The sequence below is a fragment of the Seriola dumerili genome, unplaced genomic scaffold, assembly GCF_002260705.1.
Source record: "Seriola dumerili isolate Sdu_G_001 unplaced genomic scaffold, Sdu_1.0 BDQW01000193.1, whole genome shotgun sequence".
Classification (NCBI taxonomy): Eukaryota; Metazoa; Chordata; class Actinopteri; order Carangiformes; family Carangidae; genus Seriola; species Seriola dumerili.
In genome coordinates this window covers 632,173-654,535 of record NW_019174448.1, presented here as the reverse complement: position 1 = coordinate 654,535, position 22,363 = coordinate 632,173, and the positions used below count along the sequence as shown (strand labels likewise).

The following is a 22,363-nucleotide window of genomic DNA, read 5'->3' as shown; positions in this document are numbered from 1 at the left end:
TGGCTGTTATACTACACAGACTTATCAGCACAATTATCCAGCATGTGGCTGGTGTTAATGTCCAACTGTGGTACAAAGCACAAATACTGTACAGTATTTTACTCCCCAGCACTCAATCTGCTGCCGCTGACGAGCTGCGAGCTGACTGTTGTTCTCTTGTTTCAGGTCTGGGAGCGTTGCTACCAACTGGTTCGAGATTTACTCATTTGTGAAGAATCTTACAGACAGGTTTGTGAGGTGAGTAAGAGGTCACTTGGGGTCAAAGTCATATAATCTCTGGAAGTATGAAAAAATAATATGTTGTGTTGGAGTCAGGAAAGGTTTCGTAATGCTCATGTTTTGAAATAAGGAAAAACATGAAGTGAAAATTTTACTCCCTAAACTTGCAAATATTGCATGATTTAATGTGATTTAATGTTGATAGCAACATGGAGTTAAAACAGAATATGCATCTTAAATCAATAAAAGCACAAGTCTCCTGTAAATATTAGATATTCATCATCTTTAAAAAGTCGCTGTTGTACACTGACAACATAACTGACCGCAGGAAAATGAAGCAAATGATGATGAGTTCAGAAAATAGTACAATTCTTTTGACTGAATTCATCAGCGTGGTTGTTTAATGGGATCAATATCTACAATTCAAGAGCCGACGACATTAGCTTCAGCCTGTTGTACAGATTTAAAGGACTTTCCACCTGCTTCACAATCATTTTGCAGAAACCGTGGCTTTGTGCATAATTCATAAAAAAAATTAAAATAAATAAATAAAAAAGACAAAACGGCAGAAACCGGCTTGAAACGTTCAGCTTGCATAACGTTTGAGTCAAACGGCGCCTGCCAGCACAGTACAGACGGTAGCGACCCAGCCAGAATGAAGTGGTTGGTTGAAGAAAATAGCAAAGGCACCAGGTGGGAGTGGGTGGCAGAGAGGAGCAGTCTTCTGGGCTGTGAGAATGGCCATTTGCACCGGGGGGGTCCGGCTCCACACTTATCCCCTGCTTCCACCACAGAACGGCTGACAGGCAGACAATGTACAGTAAAGCAAGAGAACACTGGAAGGCGACGAGGACAATCTGCTAAACAATGCTCGCTCACCAAGAGCACTTCTGTTCCGCCATGTGGAGCAAACTGGACTTCTTCTTCAACCCTCTCCCCCTCCCTCCCTCCCTCCCTCTCCCCCTCCGCACCTCCCAATCCTCTCAAAGAGAGAGAGAGAGAAAAAAAAAAAAAAATCCCACCACCACCACCACCACCCTCTGATTTGTCCTTGGCATCGCTGCCTCTTCATCCCAAGTCTTTCTTAGAAATAGAAAAATATCTCAATACCACCGAAGAGGTAACGTACACAACAACGAGCCGAGGAACTCGAAGCCTAAAGTTTGACGTTAAGTCGCCACCCACGATTTCTCAACTGTGACTTAAGCGTGGTTGGTTTTTCAGTCCACATATGACTCTAAAAGTTGCAGACAGGATGTGGACGTATACGGCTGCTACCGCTCCCTGCCAAATCTGTCCGTGTGGCTTAAAGATTGTGCTATGTTGTGCGGGGGAGGATCGCGACTGGGCCGTGTGTCATGTGGGTGAGAAATATCAGCACCTCTCCTTATGCTCCGAAGGCTCCAGATCTCTGAAGGAAACACTTGTGAGCTTAATTATCTGAAGTTTAACTCGCTCTGTGGGATGGCATCCGTGTGCCTTGTGTTGGTAATGAGAGGTGGGGAGTAACTGTGTACTTTTACTCAATTACTCCTGTACTTCAGTACTTTACTGAGGACCATATACTTCTCCTCTGCTACATTAATCCGACTGTTGCAGTCACCGGTTACTTACAGCATTTCAGATTTTGAATAAGGTTGCACCAAACTTCTTCTTAACCCTGTGCAATTCATAATTATATTTTATTTACCCGATCAATCAAATTGCATTGTAAGGTCAGTATCAGCCCTGATCAGTAATTTTTATTCAACCAAAGGTCCATTAGCTCCAAGTTATCCACTTTTCAGGAGCTCTGAGAAACAGCCTTGTTTCAGCTTGATGATAAAGTGACTTTTAGATTGATTTAGTAATTTCTAATAGATCTGTAGAGCGGCATCTACTTCTTCAACTGAGATAAAATTATAAAAATGCTCAAAATGACAGATATGAGGTTTTCTTAACCCCAGCAGGCCTGGGTTATAAACTCCCATACTTCCATAGTACCAAAAGCTGGCGTTGAATTGTAGTTCAGATTTTTTTGTTTTTTGCTTTGATAAGATATTTCCTCCTTAAATCATAATATTTTTTTTTTTACAAATTTTTAGGCGTATTAAGGTCGTTGTGCAACAGTTTTGTGTTAAAAGAGAAGTAAAGACGTGTTTGAGAAGTTTTATTTGTTAAAGAAAAATGGCTTTTGTTAAAACAATATTTGCATCAATTTAAAATTAGGTATTGAAAAAGCATAGTTGTAGTATTGATACCAAAAACTCAGGGACTTTACTGTCACTGGTATTTAAAACTTTCAAACAATATCCATCAACTAAACAGAGTCAAAAATAATAAAAATCCTCCACATTGAAGGTAGTTGCAGATGTAGATATTTGCATTTAATACATAAATTTAACTGATTATGCTTTACTTTTACTCAGGTGAAATTACAGGGCTTTTATTTTGACTGCTGTTACTTGCATAAAGACTGTGACTGGTTTGTAATCAGTCCTGAACACAAATTTACCGCTGCATAAAATTGATGAGAATTGGTGAGCGGTGGGGAGTGGAACAGGTCTGGATGTACAGACAGGATTCGGTCAGACACCAGACGCTGTGGCTGGAGACACATCAGAGTGTCCAGTGTCAGTTCACACCCTTAAAAAGTCACAGGTACAAAGTATATACTGTACATGTGCAACAGGATTTGTGTGTGTGTGTGTGGTTATGTGACTCATCACCATGACATGTTTCCCTGAATGCAAATTGATTAATCACATCCCTCAGAAGCTTAGGTCACACACTAATATTAGCTGACATTAAAGGAGCCCCTTCTGTTTGGTGAATTATTTGCATCTCTTTAACTGAACTGAACTGGTGCTAAAGCTTTATATAAAACACACAGGCTCCTTTACAGCCGCTCTGACTGTATATTACATTATCCTGCTGTGTGGGTGGTTATTTGATAAAGAGGATGAAGGACAGAAGTGATGATTTTGTGGAGTGAGGAAATAGAAAACGGATATCGTTGCATATTGTCTCGGGTGAACAGGAAGCCACCTCCATCTAAGACATTTTGAATTATTATAATTATGACTAATTTTGTTTTTGTGATTTTTGTCTTGTTTCTCTTCAGCCCCAGAATGAGAGTCTCCTTCATTGTTTTCTCAGCCAGAGCACAAGTCCTGCTGCCTCTGACTGGAGACAGGTAGGAAACTGACAAGGACACATTTACGACACTGTTATCTCATTGTATCACTCTTATTTCATGCATTACTTCTCAGCAACAATCTTGAATTACAATGATGCTTCTGATATTGTGTAATTTTGTCAAATGTCACAGATTTTTGCAATAGCGTGTTTGATTATCTGGTCAATGAGGACACTGTTGTAAATGATCAGGACGGTTTTAAAGCAATATTTGATTTATTTTTTTTAAATAATTGTGATGAAGTAACTAAATTAGTCAGGTAGTTAACTTGCTATATTAACCGAAAACACACACAATATATAATGATATTGCAAGATAAAATCCCCTACTGTGAGTATTCACATTTTAACCCTGAAGACAGGGGTGTTTAATCGAACTAGACCTATAAAAATAATTTGAATTAAATGTGTCAAAAATGTGCAAACTATTTAAATACCATTCCTGCCAATATGATTATACAGGGGAACAGCACTGTGGTCCTTTCAGTTCCTTAAGCAGTGAAGAAACAACCAGGTCTGACAAACAAAACATGGGTACAATAGATAATGATGATAATAATAATAATAATAATAATAATAATAATAGTAATGATAATGAAGTTTATTTATGATGCACTTACACATGCAGACAAATTAGCACACAAACCAAAACTGTTATAATAATATGTTTCAGTATTTATATTATCCTGTGTGTTTAACCTTGCTATAGTAACATGCCATGAAGATATTTTGTTGATTTCTGTTTCCAGTCATAACTTGACCTCTTCTAGATGAAACATTTGCATGAAGTTAGAAAGTCCCTTCCCTCTGGTTCCCCTTCTTGCCAAAGATATATTCTGGATAAACAACCTCTCCTCTCTCCTTATTACAAGAACAACTTGTTAATGTGTGTTGTTGTTAGCAAAACCACAAATCTCCACCAGATTGTTGCACAAATGATTATTAATGAGACCTTAACATGCTGCTTTTCAGTGGTAACCTGCAGTGTTGATAAATAAAGCATACTTAAAATTCTGACAAAATTTCGGTGGAAGAGAGAAGACGTGTGCCAAAATGTCAGCCATTTATTTTATGTGTGTGTGTATGTGTGTTTGTGTTTGTGTTTTAAGAAACGAGATAGAAGCGGGTCTGAAGCGCCTGCATGACGTGAAGCCAGCAGGTGAAACATACATGCACGAGGGACTAAAAGAGGTAAGTTTCACCCTCTCAACACTGATCCGATTACAGCTCAGTGGCTTTTCACAAATGATCAAACGCTGTGTAAAACTGGGATCTGATGAGACGTTTGTCTTCAACTCGAAGGCCTCCGCTCAGATTCAGAAACAGCCGCCCAAGTCCTCCAGCATCATCCTGGCTCTGACGGACGGGAAACTTGAGGTGTACGTGCACGACCTGACAGTGAAACAGGTGAAAGAGACTTGCGTGTTTATTCATTTTATTTAATTATTCTCGAATGTGATTTGGTGCCTGGAGGTCCTGCGTGTACAGAATTCTGTCTCACAATGTTGGTTTTCTTTCTTTCTTTCTTTCTTTCTGTTTAACATTCAACCTGTTGCACATCAATCACGGACACGTTTGTCTGAGCTGCAGGCTGACGAAGCGAGGAAATACGGCGCCCGTGTTTACTGTGTGGGTATCAAGGACTTTGACGAGCAGCAGGTAAGTGAGCTTTAGTCTTAATCTGCAGCAGTCGAACACCCGAGGAGCCTGTCGCTGAATGTGTGCTCAGTGATTATGGCTTTAGCTTGAGACACCTTGCCATGTTGGAAGTATGACAAGATAGGTAAACACTTGCAACATCATTGCTGTTACCTGTGTGCGGAAAAGGCAGGTCTTAAAGAGATACTCCACTTAAAAAAAAAAAAAGATCCATAATTTGATCCATAACGGTCAGTTACAATGGAGTTAAATAGTGACACGTGCTGTAAACATTAGGCTAATGGAGCTGTTGCTAAATGACAACTAATGTTTGTTAAAACACCTCTACGTTACACAAACACACACAGCACAGACTAAAGAGCGTACTTACACCTGGACATGTCAGCACTGCCATGTAGCCACAAGAAGAGAGCGATGTCCTGGGGGGAGTGTAACTTTTAAAGGTCCCATATTTTACACTTTCCCAGTGTTTTATTTGGAGTGTTGATCCATAAGAAGATATATTTGTGGTTTTAACCATCTCAGTGTAGTTTTACATCTCCTCTCTCAGGCTTCTCTCTGGAGCTCTAGTAACAACAGGTCGGTGAGCCAATCAGAAGAGAGGAGGCTTTGAGCCTCTCTTCTGATTGGCTGACTGTTTTCTGAAATAAGAATATAGCAGATTTCAGGTAAAAACACTCATAGAAACCAAATCCTGCAAGGTTTGGATGGAGGGTCCAGGTGGGCGGGGCTTGGTGACTGCTTTGTTGTGACATCACAAAGTTCCAGAAGTCCTGACGGCTGGTTTTAAGGCTCAGTTTCTGAATACAGGCTGTGTGCATTTCTCTGTGGACTGAGGCTTTGATACTTTCACAGTATTAATATAGAAGCTAGAGCTGATCTATAATCACACTACACATGGACAGAGACCTTTTTTATACAATATATTTCCTTTAAAGCTCTCTGTGAACATTAGCATTGTATGGCGTTATAAGTGGAAACTGTGGAGTAGAATCATCATTTACGCTGCCTGTTAAATCAGTTATTGGCCCATCACACTGTTCACAAATTTCATTGGCCACAGAAAAATCTGGTCACTATTTTATTTGAGTTTGCGCTCATTTTGAGGTGATGATGAGGTTTTTTCTGAGCTGCACCAAAGTCCGATTCTTTGTCCTTATGTCAGCGTTGTCTGTAGTTTAACTGCGTCTCTTCCAACATGGTGGCCTGTCCCTTGTAACCATTGGTAACCATCCTGTGATGAGCTCTTATTAAGTCATAAACAAAGGCAATATTGCTCCCAGTTCGTGCTGCAATGATTTTTTTTTTTATTTATTTATTTTTTTTTATGGTTGAGCAAAGTGTTTGCCACAGTCATGCCATCTGCTATGTCTCCTCCTGCCCATGATATGAAAGGAAAAGACAGTGCTCAGTCATAAAGAGGAAAACAGAAAAAGAAGAAAGCAGCGTTAAAAATCAGCAGTACTTGTTCTTTTGCTCCAGTCTCTCGTGTCACCAACAGCTTGCTGAGATCGCGGACACCAAGGACCAAGTGTTTCCTGTCAAAGATGGCTTCCATGCGCTCAAAGGCATTGTCAATTCTGTAAGTTCGACCACTTTCTGTTTGTCTTTGTGTGTCGGTTAAGGTTTGTGGTTTCAGCTGAATTTCTCTCGGGCACAGAACTAGTCATCATCTTTTAGAGGCTTTATCCTGATTTTTTTAGAAAGCTGACTTTGGGAATTGGGAATCAGGTGGGCCAAAAAAAAAAAAAAAAAAATGTTTCCTGTCTCGGCTTCATTGAAGTTCACCACCTAAATTAAAGCAAAAAAAAAACAAACAAGAACCTCAGTGAACTTCCTGCTAAGCTGCACGGAAAATGTCTGCGGTAATGCTGCTAATTGTAGACGGAGAAGGAAATGTCTTAGCCGCTCTGCAGTGACTTAGACACTGGGAGTGGGAGCAGCTTGACAGTTACTCACTGTCCATATGACATCCTCCTCCTGCAGCAGCACTCCAATACAATTAAAGCTTTTATTTCTTATTTGAGATGAACTTCAAAATAAAAGCCATCGAAACCCATCGTGTCGGTGAAAAGCTGTCCGACAGCGAGAGTCCCTTAAACACTGTTTATATGAAGTTTCCCATGCAGCCTCCTTGTCTCCTGCCAGCCAATTAGTGATACTTTCCGTTTGCCGCAGCTCTCGGTCTGAAACGCTGTCAGCCAAGGCGGGGGTTTGTATGGCAACATTTTTTTACATGAATCTGAGCCCAGAGCCCTGCGCAGCACTCTGACCTGAGCTGGACTTACATCTGTGTCAGAGCCGACAAGGCCAGCAGTGTTTGGGGAAAGAGCAGAACGAGGCATGGCTGTCAGACATGCAGCTGAAAGGATGAAAAGCCAAAAGGGGCGTGTGACTTGTTTCTGTTGTGTGATGCAAAGAGTAAAACAAAGCTGCTTTGAAAATGACTGTCAGGCAAAGGAGGGTCTAAAACTGTGGCTCTCAGTATGTGTCTGAGAAAACACACGAGAGGGAACGCTGCATGGTTTCAAACAGCGATGGGCAAAATGGAGATCCTTTGTGCTAAATATGCATTTGAATTCCCTGTTTTATTACTTTTTTTTATTATTATTCCAATTGCATGTCCACTAAATATCATCTTGTGGGTTCCAAACATGAGTCTAGGGGCATGTTGCATAGTTTTGCAGCAAAATGATCGTAAAAAAAAAAAGAAGAAGAAAGAAATACAACCACCTTTCATTCAAACCATGTGTTGGATTATGAAAGTATGAGAAAGCATGACTATCTCCCTGAAAAATGAAAAAGGGAAAAAATGACACACCACTTCTAACCTTGAGCATTTCGATCTCTGAGGATCTTGTGAATCCAGCTTGTAATAATTAGCATTAAAATGTGCTTAAAGCCTGTGAAAGGGTGTGCTTCTAATTTGTTTGTGCTGAGCTAAAAAAAAATCTTTTATCTAGAGAAGAGCATGCAGAGTCTTTTTTCACATGGCTGCCCTTCATATTTAAGTTGTATATGTATTTATTGCATGCTTTTAAGACACAGCAACAGCCTGTCGAGGAATGTCCAGCACAACAACAACAACAACAACAACAACAACAACAGAAGAAGAAGAAGAAGAAAAAAAATTAGGCCCAGTCCTCGGAGACACTGAGCACAGTGACGCTTCCATCGACCAAATGAAACGCGCAGCATTCCTCTCTGATTAGTAATACTGGATTCCTGACTAGTTGGCCTCCTCGCTCCTCTGTTGGATTTTGTTGGATTTGAGATCATCTGTGCAGCCTTTTGCTGCAGGATCTACGCTGCCTCTGTGACCAGCATGACAACACTCACACAGAGAGAGAGAGAGAGAGAGAGAGAGAGAGAGAGAGAGAGAGAGAGGGGGGAGGGGGGAGCTCGGCAAAGTTGGGTCTCTTGCACCCAGTCAGGCCATTTATTTATTTCCTGCACTACACTGGGCTGTTGTTGTCTGAGGCCTTTTGGGAAAACCCCAAATTGCAGTGTAGCCACATCATTATTGTTAACTTTATTTAGCTTCTGAGTGTAGCAACCTCTGCGTTATCCTGCAGAGGACGCCGGGTTGTTATCTTGTGACGCATCCCCGTTAAATAATGTGTGACAGAATTGGCCCACATCCACCTTTCCACCTGGTTATTTCCACACAATGACTAAAGCAGCCTCGTCCTCGTCCTCTCAGGAAGCGTCACCACTTACAGCGCCGGCTCAGATGTCTCTGGGTGACTCCGGATATTTGGACGACTGCCTCCTTTTCACCCTGCAGACTGTAAATAATGTTTGTCCCTAGTTCCTGGAGAAATGAAGAGCTGCTGTTTTGAGTTCATCCAAATCTCAACATTCAAAGCTTATATTTTACGACTAGGTAGATCTTCCAACCCTAACAAATCACTTACTTTACCTACATTTCTTTAAAATCGACTACATTTTGCTCTATTAAAGAGTAAGTGCCACTTGGAGCAGTGCTGTTTCCACATTTCTACTCTTGGTGGGAAAGCGATGTCATTCCTCGGGTCCTCCCATCATTTTAAGCTCGGGCAGGCAAACAGTCAATTTTGTTTTTATCTCCTTTTTTTTTTCCTCTTCTTCTTTTTTTTTTCTCTGGCATTGCCAAGGAAGTAATTAGACGGGGAAAATTGTGGCACAGAGGAACAGCAGCAGATCCTCTTCCTCCCAGCTGTCATCTACAACACTCTCCCCCTTTTAACGATTCCATATCAAACCATCATATTTAATAAGGCCCCTGTAAACACTTCCTCTTTCCTACTCCTCAGATTGAAGTTTCGCCCAACATCAAATGAAAGGTTCAAGTGTCCTATATTGCAGTTAATATGCTTCTTTTTACTGACTGTGTACTGGGATTTGCATAGTTTGTCCTTTGTTGATTTATTGAATCACAGCGGATAGTGCGGCTCCATGACAGTGGGCTCACACAGGCCTCTTTATATGATAATGCAGGATCCCGGAGGTTTTTAATAGAGCTGAGGAGTGGAATAGTCTTGCATAATTTTCCCATAAAAGGCTGACACAGCTGCCGTTTCTCCGTCCTGTCCTCCTCGCTGCTGATATCCAGCGCTCTCCTTTTAGCCGCCAGGCCCCGATCAGGAGCGAGACATTTCTCAGGTGTTGCAGCCTAATCTATTTTCTAAACTTGACAGAGCTGATAACGGCCAGGACTTGATGTATTTATTCTTGCCCCTCAAGCGATAATGTACCCATTTCATTTTTCTTTTTTTCTTTCTTTCTTTCTTTCTTTCTCATCCTCCAGATATTAAAGCGATCGTGCACAGAGATTCTGAGCGTGGAGCCCTCCAGTATCTGTGTGAATGGTGAGTGGATCCTCCTGCTACAGTCAGTCCCCGGAGCTCTGCACAGCTAGATTTATCCTCTGCAGGAATCCCTCTTTTTACTGCGTGCTCGCCGAACTTAAGACATCTTTCCAAGAGTAATTGGAAAGATGTCTCAGTTTCAGGCAGTGGGGAGGGAGCCAGTCTGCTTTGCGATAAGGAGTAGCTCAATGTGGCTCGTTGTAAATCTTCCGACAGCACGTAGGCCGTCGGAAGACTCTCAAACTCACCACTGAACCTCAGAAAATCAAAATTATTTAAGGTTTTACAGCTTTTTAGCCCTTTTAACACCTTAAATCAGAGGCTTTTTGGCTTGTGCTTCTTCGAAATGAAGAAGCGTCTGCTTGTGACAGCTCATCACTGGCTCTCAAAACATGAGTTGTGAGAAGTCGAGCTGCAAGTTTCAAGTTTCCACTGGAACCACTGGCCCCCTGAATGTGAAGCTAATAACTCAAGATCTGTGAGGGGCCACATTCATGGCTGTGGTTCACTTCAATTCAACTCAGTTTTTATTTTATTTTTTATAGCGCCAAATCAAAACATACATACCTATTCAATATTATAGAGCAGAACCCCAACAGTCCCCACAATGAGCAAACACGGCGACGACAGCAAGAAACCTCCGACAGAACCGGACCCGGGGCCGGCGGCTGTCTGCCTCGACCGGTTGGGCTGAGAGGAGAAAGAGGGAGAGAGAGAGAGAACAGCTGTATATATCATCTGAAAAGCGACACATTAAAGTTCCCTCCGGATGTAGTTTTCATCTGGTTGCGCAAAACACAGCGCAATTTACAGAAGGTCAAACTGTTTTAACAGCGTGTGAATGTTGTATGTGGCGCTAAATTGTTACAAAATAGGCCATGTTTAACTTTATTGACTTATCAAAATCATGAACATGAACATTCATGTTCACAGATGCAGCTTTTTACAAACCGATGTCCCTGCTGATGATATTCACTGAGTTTTCTCTTAAAGAAGTCGAGTGGTTTATTGACATGACTGGGGTGTGATGTCTCAAAGTGTCTTTTTAAATTGTTGAGTTTTCAGACAAAAAAAGACACACGGGTCTCTCTTCATCTCCGACCACATTCACTGTGAACCCAAGAGCAAGAATGGCTTCGTCATATTTTCTTGACTTGGCTTTTTGTCGGTTACCGCCAGCTGAGCGCGTTGTGTTGCTGGTCTCAGAAGCATCGCTTGTTTTTCTTTTCGTCCCTGTCAAATATCTCTCCATTCTGAAAACCAACAGCCCTGAATGCAGTTGCTATGAAAGGCAGGTGAAAGCACGTTTTTTTTTATGGTTCCACCGTGAAAAACATTCAGACGTCCAAACATTAGTCCCCCCCCCTCCCCCTTTTCCCCCTGGGATGCCTCCGCGCCCCCCTAGGGGAGGAAACCCTAAATATATGTGGGCCCCCGGCTCCCGCTCTTATCTCTCCTGTTTGTTTACATTCCACAGAGTCCTTCGACATCGTCCTCAGAGGGAACGGCTTCGCCATCGGCCGCAGCAACGAAGGCGTCGTCTGCAGCTTCATAGTCAACCAGCAAACCTTCAGTAAGTGTAGCGACCGCAGTTCACTGTGTACTCATCCCCAGCCGCAGGGCTCGACTCAGATCAGACTCCGTTTGCTTAAAATGTCCATTCAACACAGTCGAACTGGAATATGTGGGTGTTGTTTTGACGATAAATAAACCAGAACATTTTAGGGAACCAGTAGTGTGGAGGATGACAACAACTTGATTGGTATTTGTGGAGATGCTTGAAGTGATGTCGTGCAGCTGTGATGGGTTTGATTTTTTTCACGATGAATGTATTTTGTTTACATTATAAGTTGCTGCCGTCAGATCATGAAGTGTCCTAAAGTTAGAAGTAAGTCACGAAAGGGGAAGTCCAAAATATTCAATACAAAAAAAGCAAAAAAACAAAGTGAAAGCTGAGAGGAACCATTTTAACTTGCTCTCTGTGAAGCAGGATCACATGCCTCTGTCCACAACCTGCTGTATTCTTCCTTTATACAACTGCAGTCTGCGATCCCAGCACATGTTTGTTTCTGTTCAGATAGGTTCAGAATCTAAACTCAAGGCCCACTTACTCGCATTTCCTGAAGCTACAAGCCACCATCTCACGGTTGAAAGCTAAGACAAAGCTTAATTAAGTTGAATTTGACTGTAGGTTTCTGAAAAATAAACTTTACCCTGTGTTGTTTGGGCACAAGCTACTTCCGCACCGGGGCCACTGAAAACTCAGTAAACTGTCCTCGGTGAAACTGCGCTGTGTGCCGCATCCTGTGATAGTCGCCCTCCAATCTGATTGAAAGTTTTCCCCAGAGCCACAAACGTGCTAACTTGCAGAATCAGACCCTCCACATCCCCCCACCCCCAGCGGCTCTGATCTGTGAATGTTCCTTACATGTTCATGTCTCTACGGGAACTATGAAGATTTATTCGTATAACTCAGGAAATCTTCTTCTTCTTCTTCTTCTTCTTCTTCTTCTTCTGTTCTTCTTCTTCTTCTTCTTCTTCTTCTGATGATGATGATAGTCGGTGCTCTGAGGTCGTGTATGTCCAAGCAAAGCCCCCGATCTGGACAACGTCTGTTATCTCACAGCAGCTTCCTTATCTACATCGTTTAAATCCGGCAGAAGAAAGGAGGCTATGTAGGTCACTGTGCTCCTTATTTTGAGTTTGCAGTCTGTTCTGTTGAAAAAAAAGAAAAAAGAAAAAAGAAATCCTTTTTCAGGAAGCAAACAGGATTTGGCACCGAGAGCCCGTCTTTTCAAGCTCTCATTTGGCCGTGGGATCTGCGGGATCGATGACTGCCAATGACAACACTTCCCTCTTTGACAAGTTATTTTTTGATTTTATTTTTATTTATTTTTTTCATCATTTCATCTTGACTAAAATACTTGAGCATATTTTTTTTCCTGTTTAAAAAAAAAAAAAAAAAAAACTCCGTCTGAATCAGGAAGTGGCCATTAGCAGATGTCTCCCTGTTAGTCCTTTCTCAGTTTAGGCTGTCTCACATTTGCCCACTTGGGGCTATTTATTCCCTCGTTGGCTTTTGCATGTGTTCAGTCCAGACCTTTTTAACAGTGAGGCCACCTTATAATTATGGACAGGCATCATGGCGACTATGGAACACAGAGCACATATGTGGAACAGATGCTACAGTTTTCATCTCCATCACTAAACCAGTTGGAGCCCCGAGCAGAAAAAATAAAAATAAAAAATTTATCAATAATCTGAATGACCTCCAGGGCTGAGGATTGGTTCAGGCTGCTATCAACCTGAGCTGATGAACACACACACACACACACACACACACACACACACATCTCAGTGTAGTTTTACATCTCCTCTCTCAGGCTTCTCTCTGGAGCTCTAGTAACAACAGGTCAGTGAGCCAATCAGAAGAGAGGAGGCTCTGAGCCTCTCTCCTGATTGGCTGACTGTTTTCTGAAATAAGAATATAGCAGATTTCAGGTAAAAAAAAAAACTCAGAGAAACCAAATCCTGCAAATGTTTGGATGGTGGGTCCAGGTGGGCGGGGCTTGGTGACTGCTTTGTTGTGACATCACAAAGTTCCAGAAGTCCTGACGGCTGGTTTTAAGGCTCAGTTTCTGAATACAGGCTGTGTGCATTTCTCTGTGGACTGAGGCTTTGATACTTTCACAGTATTAATATAGAAGCTAGACCTGATCTATAATCAAACTACACATGGACAGAGACCTGAAGACTATATGGCACCTTTTAATATGATACTTCAAAAAGACATGAAGTTTACAAAATAACTGATTTAGTTTAGAAAGAAATTGATATGATGTATAATGTTCAAGAGGACAAGGGTTCATAGAAGGTTTGTTGGGATATTGTTCTCTGGGAATGAAAAAGTTCCTTGATTAAAAACTGAGTTAATAATATGTGAAAATGGCTCATCATAATTGAAATTTTATTCAATATAAAACAATGTTCAGAAGGTTTGGGTTAAGTAAGTATTTATTTCATAATAAAACAAGTAAGTATGAAGTAAAGTTTGATGGTAACGTAATTTACATCACACGTCCTGATGCAGTACTTATCAAGAACAAATCCTGACTCGAGAATCATGGGAAATGTAGGAGAATTCTCTGTGGCATTATCCTGTTATACTGCATTTGCTCATTTATCATAAAAGCAAACGACGATCATCTGTTTGAAGAGAAAAAACAAACTCCACAGACTGATAAAAAGAGAGATGAGAGTTTTTTTATCCGAGTTGTGCAAGTAGTTTATTAATGTTTTGTCTTTTTTTTTTTTGATTGTTTTTGCAGATCAAAAGCCGAGCGTAGTGCGTAATGATTATCTGCTGTGTCCTGCACCGAAGCTCTATGAAGTGGGACAGTGAGTACACACTGGGGTTTCTGTTGGGAGGAAGTGATTGTGTTTATTTAAAGTCAAATATGAGTCACTGTCAGATACTGGCCAGTCTTTAACGAAGGGCATATTGTTAGTAAGTAGTCATGAACAATACTGAACTCTGAAAACTGTTGAGTGTTTGTGTAGATGCATTTAAGTTTTGACCCCCAGGACGTGGACAACAAGAGACGTGTGACAGTTAAATCACAGGCGTTTTCCTCTGTGAGCTCAGTAAATCCAGCGTCTAGAAATAAATCAAATCTAAAAAAAAAAGACAGTGAAGAAAAGAAATGCAGCGCTGTGTTTGGGGTCAGGTTGTAGTGTTTTGCTCCCAGCTGCGTCGAGAATGAATCATGTCTTTCATCTTCTTCTGTGGAACCACACGCATGCACACACACACGCATGCACACACACACGCAAACACACGCAAACACACACACACTCACACACACTCACACACACACACACACACACTCAAACACTCACAGATATTTCCTGTATTTAAATTGCCACCAAGACTCTTTCAAAAACCAGCTTGTTTCCCTTTTTTCTCCAGGCGTTGTTTCCTTTTCGAGCTCCTCTCCTCCGTGTTCAGTTCAGTTGCAGAGTTGTTTTTTATTTATTTATTTATTTATATATCTCTCTCTCCCTCTTACATTTATCTAAGATGCTTCAATCCTCTGGGTTCCTCTGGGGTCTTACGTGCATTACATTACATTATGTCGTCTGCTGCTTTTATAGAATGTCTTCTATGTGCAGATAAACAATTCCTAAATCTATAAATCGCCTGTATGTTAAAACAGTAGCTGAGGGGATGAGGAGTTCGGTGGAGCGTAAAGACGCAGTAAACATTGTAGATGTAGCCTGACAGGAAAAAACAACCCATACATACATACCCACAAAGATTCAAGTGGAAACAAGTGTAAATATGCGTTTATTCCCGGCTGCGTCGCTATTGTTTGACTGTAACGTCATCTCTTTTAATCCCAAACCATAACAGATGATCGCTAAGGCATGTTAGATGGAACAACAGATTTTCATGTCCTCGCCGACTGCAATCCAATCAAAAATGTATGATTACGAGCGCCGCTGGCTCCTGAAGGTCCTCCAGCTCTAAAACAGATTACGTGTCATCGCTGTAACTGCTCCAAATCAACTTGAACCTCACCTCAGATAATCCGCTCAGTTTTTAAAGTCCAAACTGCTCAGGGTGATCAGGGTGTTTTTTTTTGTTTTGTTTTGTTTTTTTCTGCTGCTGACGGTGGAACGTGGCTCATGTGCGTTCATGTTTTTTTTTCTCCACGGCGGCGACAACCAGGGCTGCAGGCATTATGTTTTCAGGTTGTCCCTCCACCGCCTCTGTGTGTTCATCCCATTCTCTTGAGCACGATATCTCAGCAACACCTTTTTAGGGAATGTCTTCAAATTTTCATTTCAAAGGTCGGACCTCACAAAACATGTTTTTGGCCTCATGGAAGCGACGTCTCAGGGATTCATTGATCCGTTGCTTCCTGATTTGAGTCGACCGTCTTCACTTCCTCTCCCTGGATCAGAACCAGGTCGGGGTCAGCCCTCTGAACGCTGCTGTAATAATCGTCTCCGAAGTGAAGACAACATATTCTCTCTTAAAACGATTCACCAAATCAAACCATGTCAATATAAAAGAAGTTCTTTGCCAAAAAAAGAAAAGACAGGTAATATCTTTAATTAAATTCCCTGTAAAGTCCTCACACATGTCTGGACAAACATGCATGTAAACTGCACCTGGACTGTTTTGGCAGAGGCGGTAATTATAGTTCCTGTTTTCATCTCAAAACAATGAAAATGTGAACATTAAATACACTTGGCATAGATTCACAGCACACACACACACACACACATACACACAGAGACTCCATGTGTGGATAAACATGAGTGGATTAACACACATAGTTGCACACATGCATATAAACTGACACACACAGGCTGTTTCGTCTGCTCAGGTCTTTTATTTATTCATTTGATTCGTTGTTTTACTTTCAATTTAGGTGTCGGCTGAAAATGCAGTTGAGCTCATGTTTACCTGTGCAGTTAATTATGATTATCATTTACTCCATTAAATGTTAAAATGCCAGAGTGACATCTTAACATTCCGCGTTTTGTTTGACAGTTGAGATTTCAACTTAAAATTATATAAAACAAAGATAACTAGAAAATCCTCACATTTTAGAAGCTTTTTGTTGTTTAATTGTGTTAATTTTTTTCAATTCTAAAAATAGTTGGCAATTAATTTTCCATTTATTGATAAATAATTTTCGCATTAAAATAGAATTAAATGGATTTCTTTACATCGCAGGATTGATTATACTACTTTTTTCATGAAGTCCTGAACAAAAGTCCAATTTTCATGTGTTTTTTGATGAAGATCTACATTTTAAAGCAAATTTTACTTTTTTTCTTTTCTTCCACCTTCACCTGATTTTCCTCAGTTATCAAAGAAAAGAAAATGCTGAATATTAACTACAGGTGACACAAGCAGCAACTGCAGAAGTCCTTGTTCCTTGTTCCTGAATAAAATCCAGCAGAGCAAAACGTAATCTCTTGTCTTTCAACCCACCTGCCCATGTTACAGTAAAAAGATTAACTTGAGCTTGACTACATCTGTAAACCACGGGCCGACAGCGCCGGCTTCGCCCTGATAGGACCTGAGCTGATGCTACGTGCCCGCCATTTGCAAAAGGCCTGCTTAATTAACTCTTGGCTGCCAGTGGTGACCCATTAAGTAGTTAGCTGGTACGGGTGGTGAGTAAACACATCTGTTGGAGGGGCTTTAAAAGGATGTGCGACAGATGCAGCCATTCCCTTTTCCACGCTCCCCATTTAAATAATTCACCATGCACTGACAATCCCTGCACCCCGGACCACCTGCATGGAACGCTGGAGCCCGGAAACTTCCGTCTCCGTCCATCTGTCTGCTTCTGCTCCATCACGACTACCGGCGCACAGGGCGCTGCGTTAACACAGCTCTAGTCAGCCGAAGAAGAATCCCCTTTTCATCACACGTCCCTTCTCTTGTTTCCTCCTTTTTAACCGTGTCTGTGACACATGGGGCCTCCTCCTCCTCCTCCTCCTCCTCCTCCTCGGCGAACGCTGTTTGAACTTCTGTCTTGACCTCACAGACGTGAATTGCTGAGGGACATATTTCAAATGCAGCAATCACTCGAGCTGAGGGAAGCTGCAGCCTCCCGTCCCACCGGGGGCTCGGAGCAGGCGGCTCCACATCCAGGCTGGATGTCCAGGAATCACAGTGTCCTCAGTTGGTCATTGAGCTGTGTAGGAGCACTCACGGAGAGGCATCATCTGTGCTGACAGCTGTGGCATCAGGCTTGAAACGCTGGCATCTGCTGATGCCTTTCCTTCCCTCCCCACCCGGCTCCCTCCTCCCCTCCTTCTCCCCCCCACCCTCCCCTCTATGTGTATCTCCCATTATGAGACCCAGCATCCCCTGCTGGGGCGCCGATAGAGAGGTTAAGTGACTGCGCTCTTGCAGCAGCATGTCCTCACCTGGTGTTTTCACAATAATGGTGGAGGGCGAGGAATAACTGAGCGGGGAGTCGACACCTGCTTTACAAAGCAGGTTACAGTAGCTAATGCTAATGCTCGTCAATAATTAAACAGGCCGTCCCACAGCCGCATCGCTCCATCTGCTCCGTTGGGGATGTGAAGATGTTTGTGATAGAAATGTCCTGTTGTTTGATTGTCCTCCATGTGGCACAGACATGTTGGATGTGCATTGCTTTGTTGTCACATGATGGAGCTGGAAGCGGCTCTTGGATTGAAGGACGGAGCGAGCAGCGAGTCAGCTTTAGATCTTCGATGTACAACATCAGATGATTGAAACTTGCTCTTGAAAATGTATCAGCGAATTGCTTGATTTATTATAATGGTGATGACAATGCACTTTATTTATCAGCACCTTTCAGGGAACTCAAGAACACCTTACTTATAAAAACAACCATGAGAACATTAATTAACGCTAATCTCAATCTACATTGTTTTTACAGGATAATCACATTGACAAAAAATAATTATGACTTGCGCAACCCAAGTAAATCAGATAAATGATGCATTAATAAAGAAATGAATAGAAATAAATGGCTACCTGGATTGGTAAGAAGTAAGTGTTGGAAACACACTGAAGTTTCCAGCTGCTGTGCCAGAAAACCGTCAGTTTATCGTAATTTTGAACCATCAGGCGGTTTGTTGGAGTGCATGTCGCTCTTTCCGAACGGTTGACGTCTCACTCTGGAACACAACTTCTCATCTGGTCCCGGGGCTCCGCGAGGCGAATCCCCTCCCATCAGCCCTCGTTTCCTTCCATCCGTCAGAACTTCAGCGGCACAAACTCGTGCAGAGTGATGGCTCCTGGATGCCGAGCGACAGGCCTCGCATATGCTCCGCTGTGAATTATTCAGCCTCCTCAATTTCCACATCTTTAAGGGAAGTTTGAAAGCCATTAGCGTCACCATTGTCAGCCTCTCCAGCTGTATCGCATCACCAAAGCTTAGTGTCACCGTGGGCCTACTTTCTGACGGATCCCTGACGCCGGGAACTTCTCGTCAGCACACACGACTATGTTGCAGACGGCTCCGCAACCTATGGTCACTCCAGCGAGGTTGCCATAGAAGGCAAGGCCCCCCCCCCCCCCCCCGACGCGGTGCCACAGAACGGCAGCAGCGAAGAAGCTTTCTGCCATTCAACTGGTGTCCCTGGGAGCCCGTGTCGCTCTTCTGACCAAATTTTGACTGATCCCTCGGCCCCCCGTGACGATCTGCCCTCCCGTCTCCCATTTACTCCAACATAACCGCCGACCCGCCGAGCAGCTGCAGCTCCCTCCTCAGTGTCACTCACTGGCGTTGACTGCGCTAAAGTCAAATGACAGGGAGTGTTACTTTAAATTATTCATCCAGCTTTTTAAAAAAGTCATTCAGTCGCACTTTTTAACCCTTGGTAACATTCAGTGCAGATTAATTAAAGTTATAAAACATAACTTTTCTACATTAAAATGTCTAAAGAACGACTCGATCTATGTCTATATATTTTGTTGAGTTGTGAACTTACATTATCCCAAAGGTTTCCATCAATTTTCAAACTGATTTTAATCATGTTAACGCGCCGTTTCATTGGGTTGCCTGTCAATGACGTCATATCCTCCTATGCACATGCGTATCAAGCTCAAAATGCACTTTTATCCAGCCTAAGGTCACATTTTTAAGATATACTTTTTACACTTTGGTCATTTTCAACCACTGTATATATTTATCTTCACTTATCAGAGTAAATGTTCGACAGCTCAGCTCCCAGCCGCTGGAGACGTTGTGTCCTGTGTCCGCCGGAGAGCATCAGTGAATCACTGATTTTTTCTCCATGGCAGATGATTCTGGTTTTAATCCCCTGGTCTGTTTGTTAAGGAGAGGAGGAAACCTCTGCAGATAATTCGGCTGCCAGTAAAAAACCCTCTGAACATCTGGTTCATAAGTTATCAGAGAAACAATCGAAACAAAGGTTAGCAGCGATCTCAGCTTCCAGCCCTTCCCCTTCGACGTCTTGTCGTCCGCCGTACGGCGTCGGCGAAACACTGGCTTTCAATGTGAAACAGCTTTATTTCACCAGTTATTATCACCTGGTGTGTTTTGTCGTGGAGAGGAGGAGACCTCTGTGGATAATTCAGCTGCTGGTAGAGACCCCTAGCTGCAGGGGTGTTTAATTCAACAGTGAAGAAACCCTCATGAGTTCACGGGACTCGGGATGTCTTGTGAAATTTTACCACTGGTCTTTTTTTATCCTGACAGAAACAGAATCATGGGGGATTAATTCCCCTGTTGAGTGACCACTAGACTGACTAAACATTTCATCACTAATTTTAATACAGCAACGGTATTAGATGTTGTCATTCTTTTGGGTAATATTCCTGGAAATAAAAGGGTGAAAAAGAGAAGAGGATATATGACTTATGCCTCTGTGCGGGAGCAGATTCTGCCTACTCAACATTAACTCGCTAAATTAGCAGTCAGTGTCTCAAGGAGAAAGAGAGAGAGAGAGAGAGACAGAGAGGAGAAAAAAAGAAAGGCCTTGCTGGCTGGTTGGGTCGTGGTGCGTTAAGGATGTCCAGCGATGTCAGGCGAGGGGAGGGGAAGGGAGGGGAGGGGGGGGTGCGGGTGGGCGTTCGTCAGTCTAACTCGCTTGGGAGCTTTCCTCCTTCACACGCCGGGGTCCACACCTCCAGCTTGATTAACAACCTGCCCACCATTATCACGGATTGAGGGTGTCAACTGAATTAGCCTCTCCCTTCACCCGTTCAGCACAAAGCACTTAGTTAACATGCAAGGACCTGGAGCGGCTTCGCTGAGCTGCAGAGGCGCGCCGCGTTTTAAGGGATCTGCTGCATCGGACACAAAGAGAAGGTTTTTCTGACAGGTGAAAAGAGTTTTTGTAACTCTTGCGGAGCTGTCATGTGCCGTGCATTCGTTTAACGTTCATGCAGAAGACAAACATTTCAAGTAATGCTTTCAGTACACATCCGAAGCTCCGGATTCAGCTGCTGTGCACCATTTTTTAAAAGGAATGAGCTTCCAAACAGCCCCCAAACTTTGGTTCCTCTTGGAGATTTCGGAGGTTTATAATGTGATATATTTCTGCTCTTTTTGTTCCTGGAGCGCTGCCGGTCTGACTTGACATTTGTGTCGTCTGCACAACTGTCAGATTGAAAATGTTTTGTGTTCTTGGGTTTCTGTCAGTGGTTCAGGATCCCTGTCCCTACAGTAGTGCTCTGGGAGTAGATGGACTGCACTTATATAGCGTTTTTCTTATCTTATCAACCCCTCAAAGCAATTTGCAGTACTCGCCACAGGGTGTTTTAATTCAGATTTCAGTATCTTTGCCCAAAGACACTTTGAAATGCGGGACTGGAGGAGCCGGGGATCGAACCCCTCGACCTCCCGAGCCACAGCCTCCCACCCGAGTGTCACCTGAAATTCAAAAACCTTACACCTCACGAGCATGAGTTAAAAGACACTTTGTTTTCAGTGAGACTTCCTGATTCGAATAAGTTGGTTACAGAGAGGAAGAAATAATAAAATAAGACTGTATAAAATAATAAGCAAATAAAGTGGAGGCATCAACAAGTCCGAGTGTCAAAGTGCATCTGGTTTTTAAAGTTGTCTTTTTAAATATTTAGCGTGGGTAAATAAGGAAAAGTGCAAAGGAGTCAGTTCAGACTATTTAGAATACGCCGCATAGTAATGGACACATGGTCTGGTTGCTCATCTGTTCTGAACCACGGGAGGATTGGTGGCCCAAGGCTCTGCCTCAGGCGAAATCCAAAGCAAAGAGAGCTCTCTTGTTATTATTCCGCAGCACCAGTTTTTATGCAGGCCTCCCCTGTACGCTACCACACACTCACAGCTGGCCCCTCACACACAATACCACTCTGCGTACTTCTTTCTCTCCTCTCTCTGTCTTTTTTCTGTCTTTTTTCTCTGTGTGTGTGTGTGTGTGTGTGTGTGTGTGTGTGTGTGTGTGTGTTGAAGGGAGGATTTCAGGCGTTTCACTTGTTCCATATCCTGAATTCTCATTAAACTTGTGGTAATTGGATTGGGCGTAATAGACATATGGAGATTGCGGTGCCGTTCATCATTAGGGTTTTTAATTGCACCCATTTTGGCCTTCGCAGGTCCCCCCCCCCCCTCTAAATAAGTCATAGGAGTTCACGAGCCTTGTTACCGCCAGTCCGATTACTTCATCCAGACACGCGCTGACGGCCGTGATAATGAGAGGATTTCCTCCCTCTCAGTTTGCAGCCATTGTGTTCTTCAGTGAGCGTCGTGCCGGACTTCTTACTCCTCTTTAAACAGGATTTGCCGCTGAAACAATACCATTTAGCTCTCTATTCTGTCACTGGAAGTCATGAGTTTTGCCCCATATATATACTGTAGGTAGATACTGATACTAATGCCAACACATCAGCAGATGTTCCTTTTTTTTTTTTTTTTAATGTAACTCATAAT

At 42.6% G+C, this 22,363-nt stretch overlaps 1 protein-coding gene across 1 annotated transcript in view; it reads left to right on the top strand.

Annotated features, from left to right (window-relative positions):
- The window catches only part of antxr2 (anthrax toxin receptor 2), a 78,791-nt gene that overhangs the window by 5,213 nt on the left and 51,215 nt on the right, over positions 1–22,363 (top strand). The window contains exons 2-10 of the mRNA XM_022753762.1: positions 166–237; positions 3,323–3,394; positions 4,506–4,587; positions 4,699–4,803; positions 4,987–5,055; positions 6,557–6,637; positions 9,845–9,905; positions 11,383–11,478; positions 14,234–14,303. Coding sequence (XP_022609483.1) covers positions 3,330–3,394; positions 4,506–4,587; positions 4,699–4,803; positions 4,987–5,055; positions 6,557–6,637; positions 9,845–9,905; positions 11,383–11,478; positions 14,234–14,303 — 629 coding nt within the window. The 5' untranslated portion in view covers positions 166–237; positions 3,323–3,329. The remainder of the gene's footprint in view (positions 1–165; positions 238–3,322; positions 3,395–4,505; positions 4,588–4,698; positions 4,804–4,986; positions 5,056–6,556; positions 6,638–9,844; positions 9,906–11,382; positions 11,479–14,233; positions 14,304–22,363) is intronic.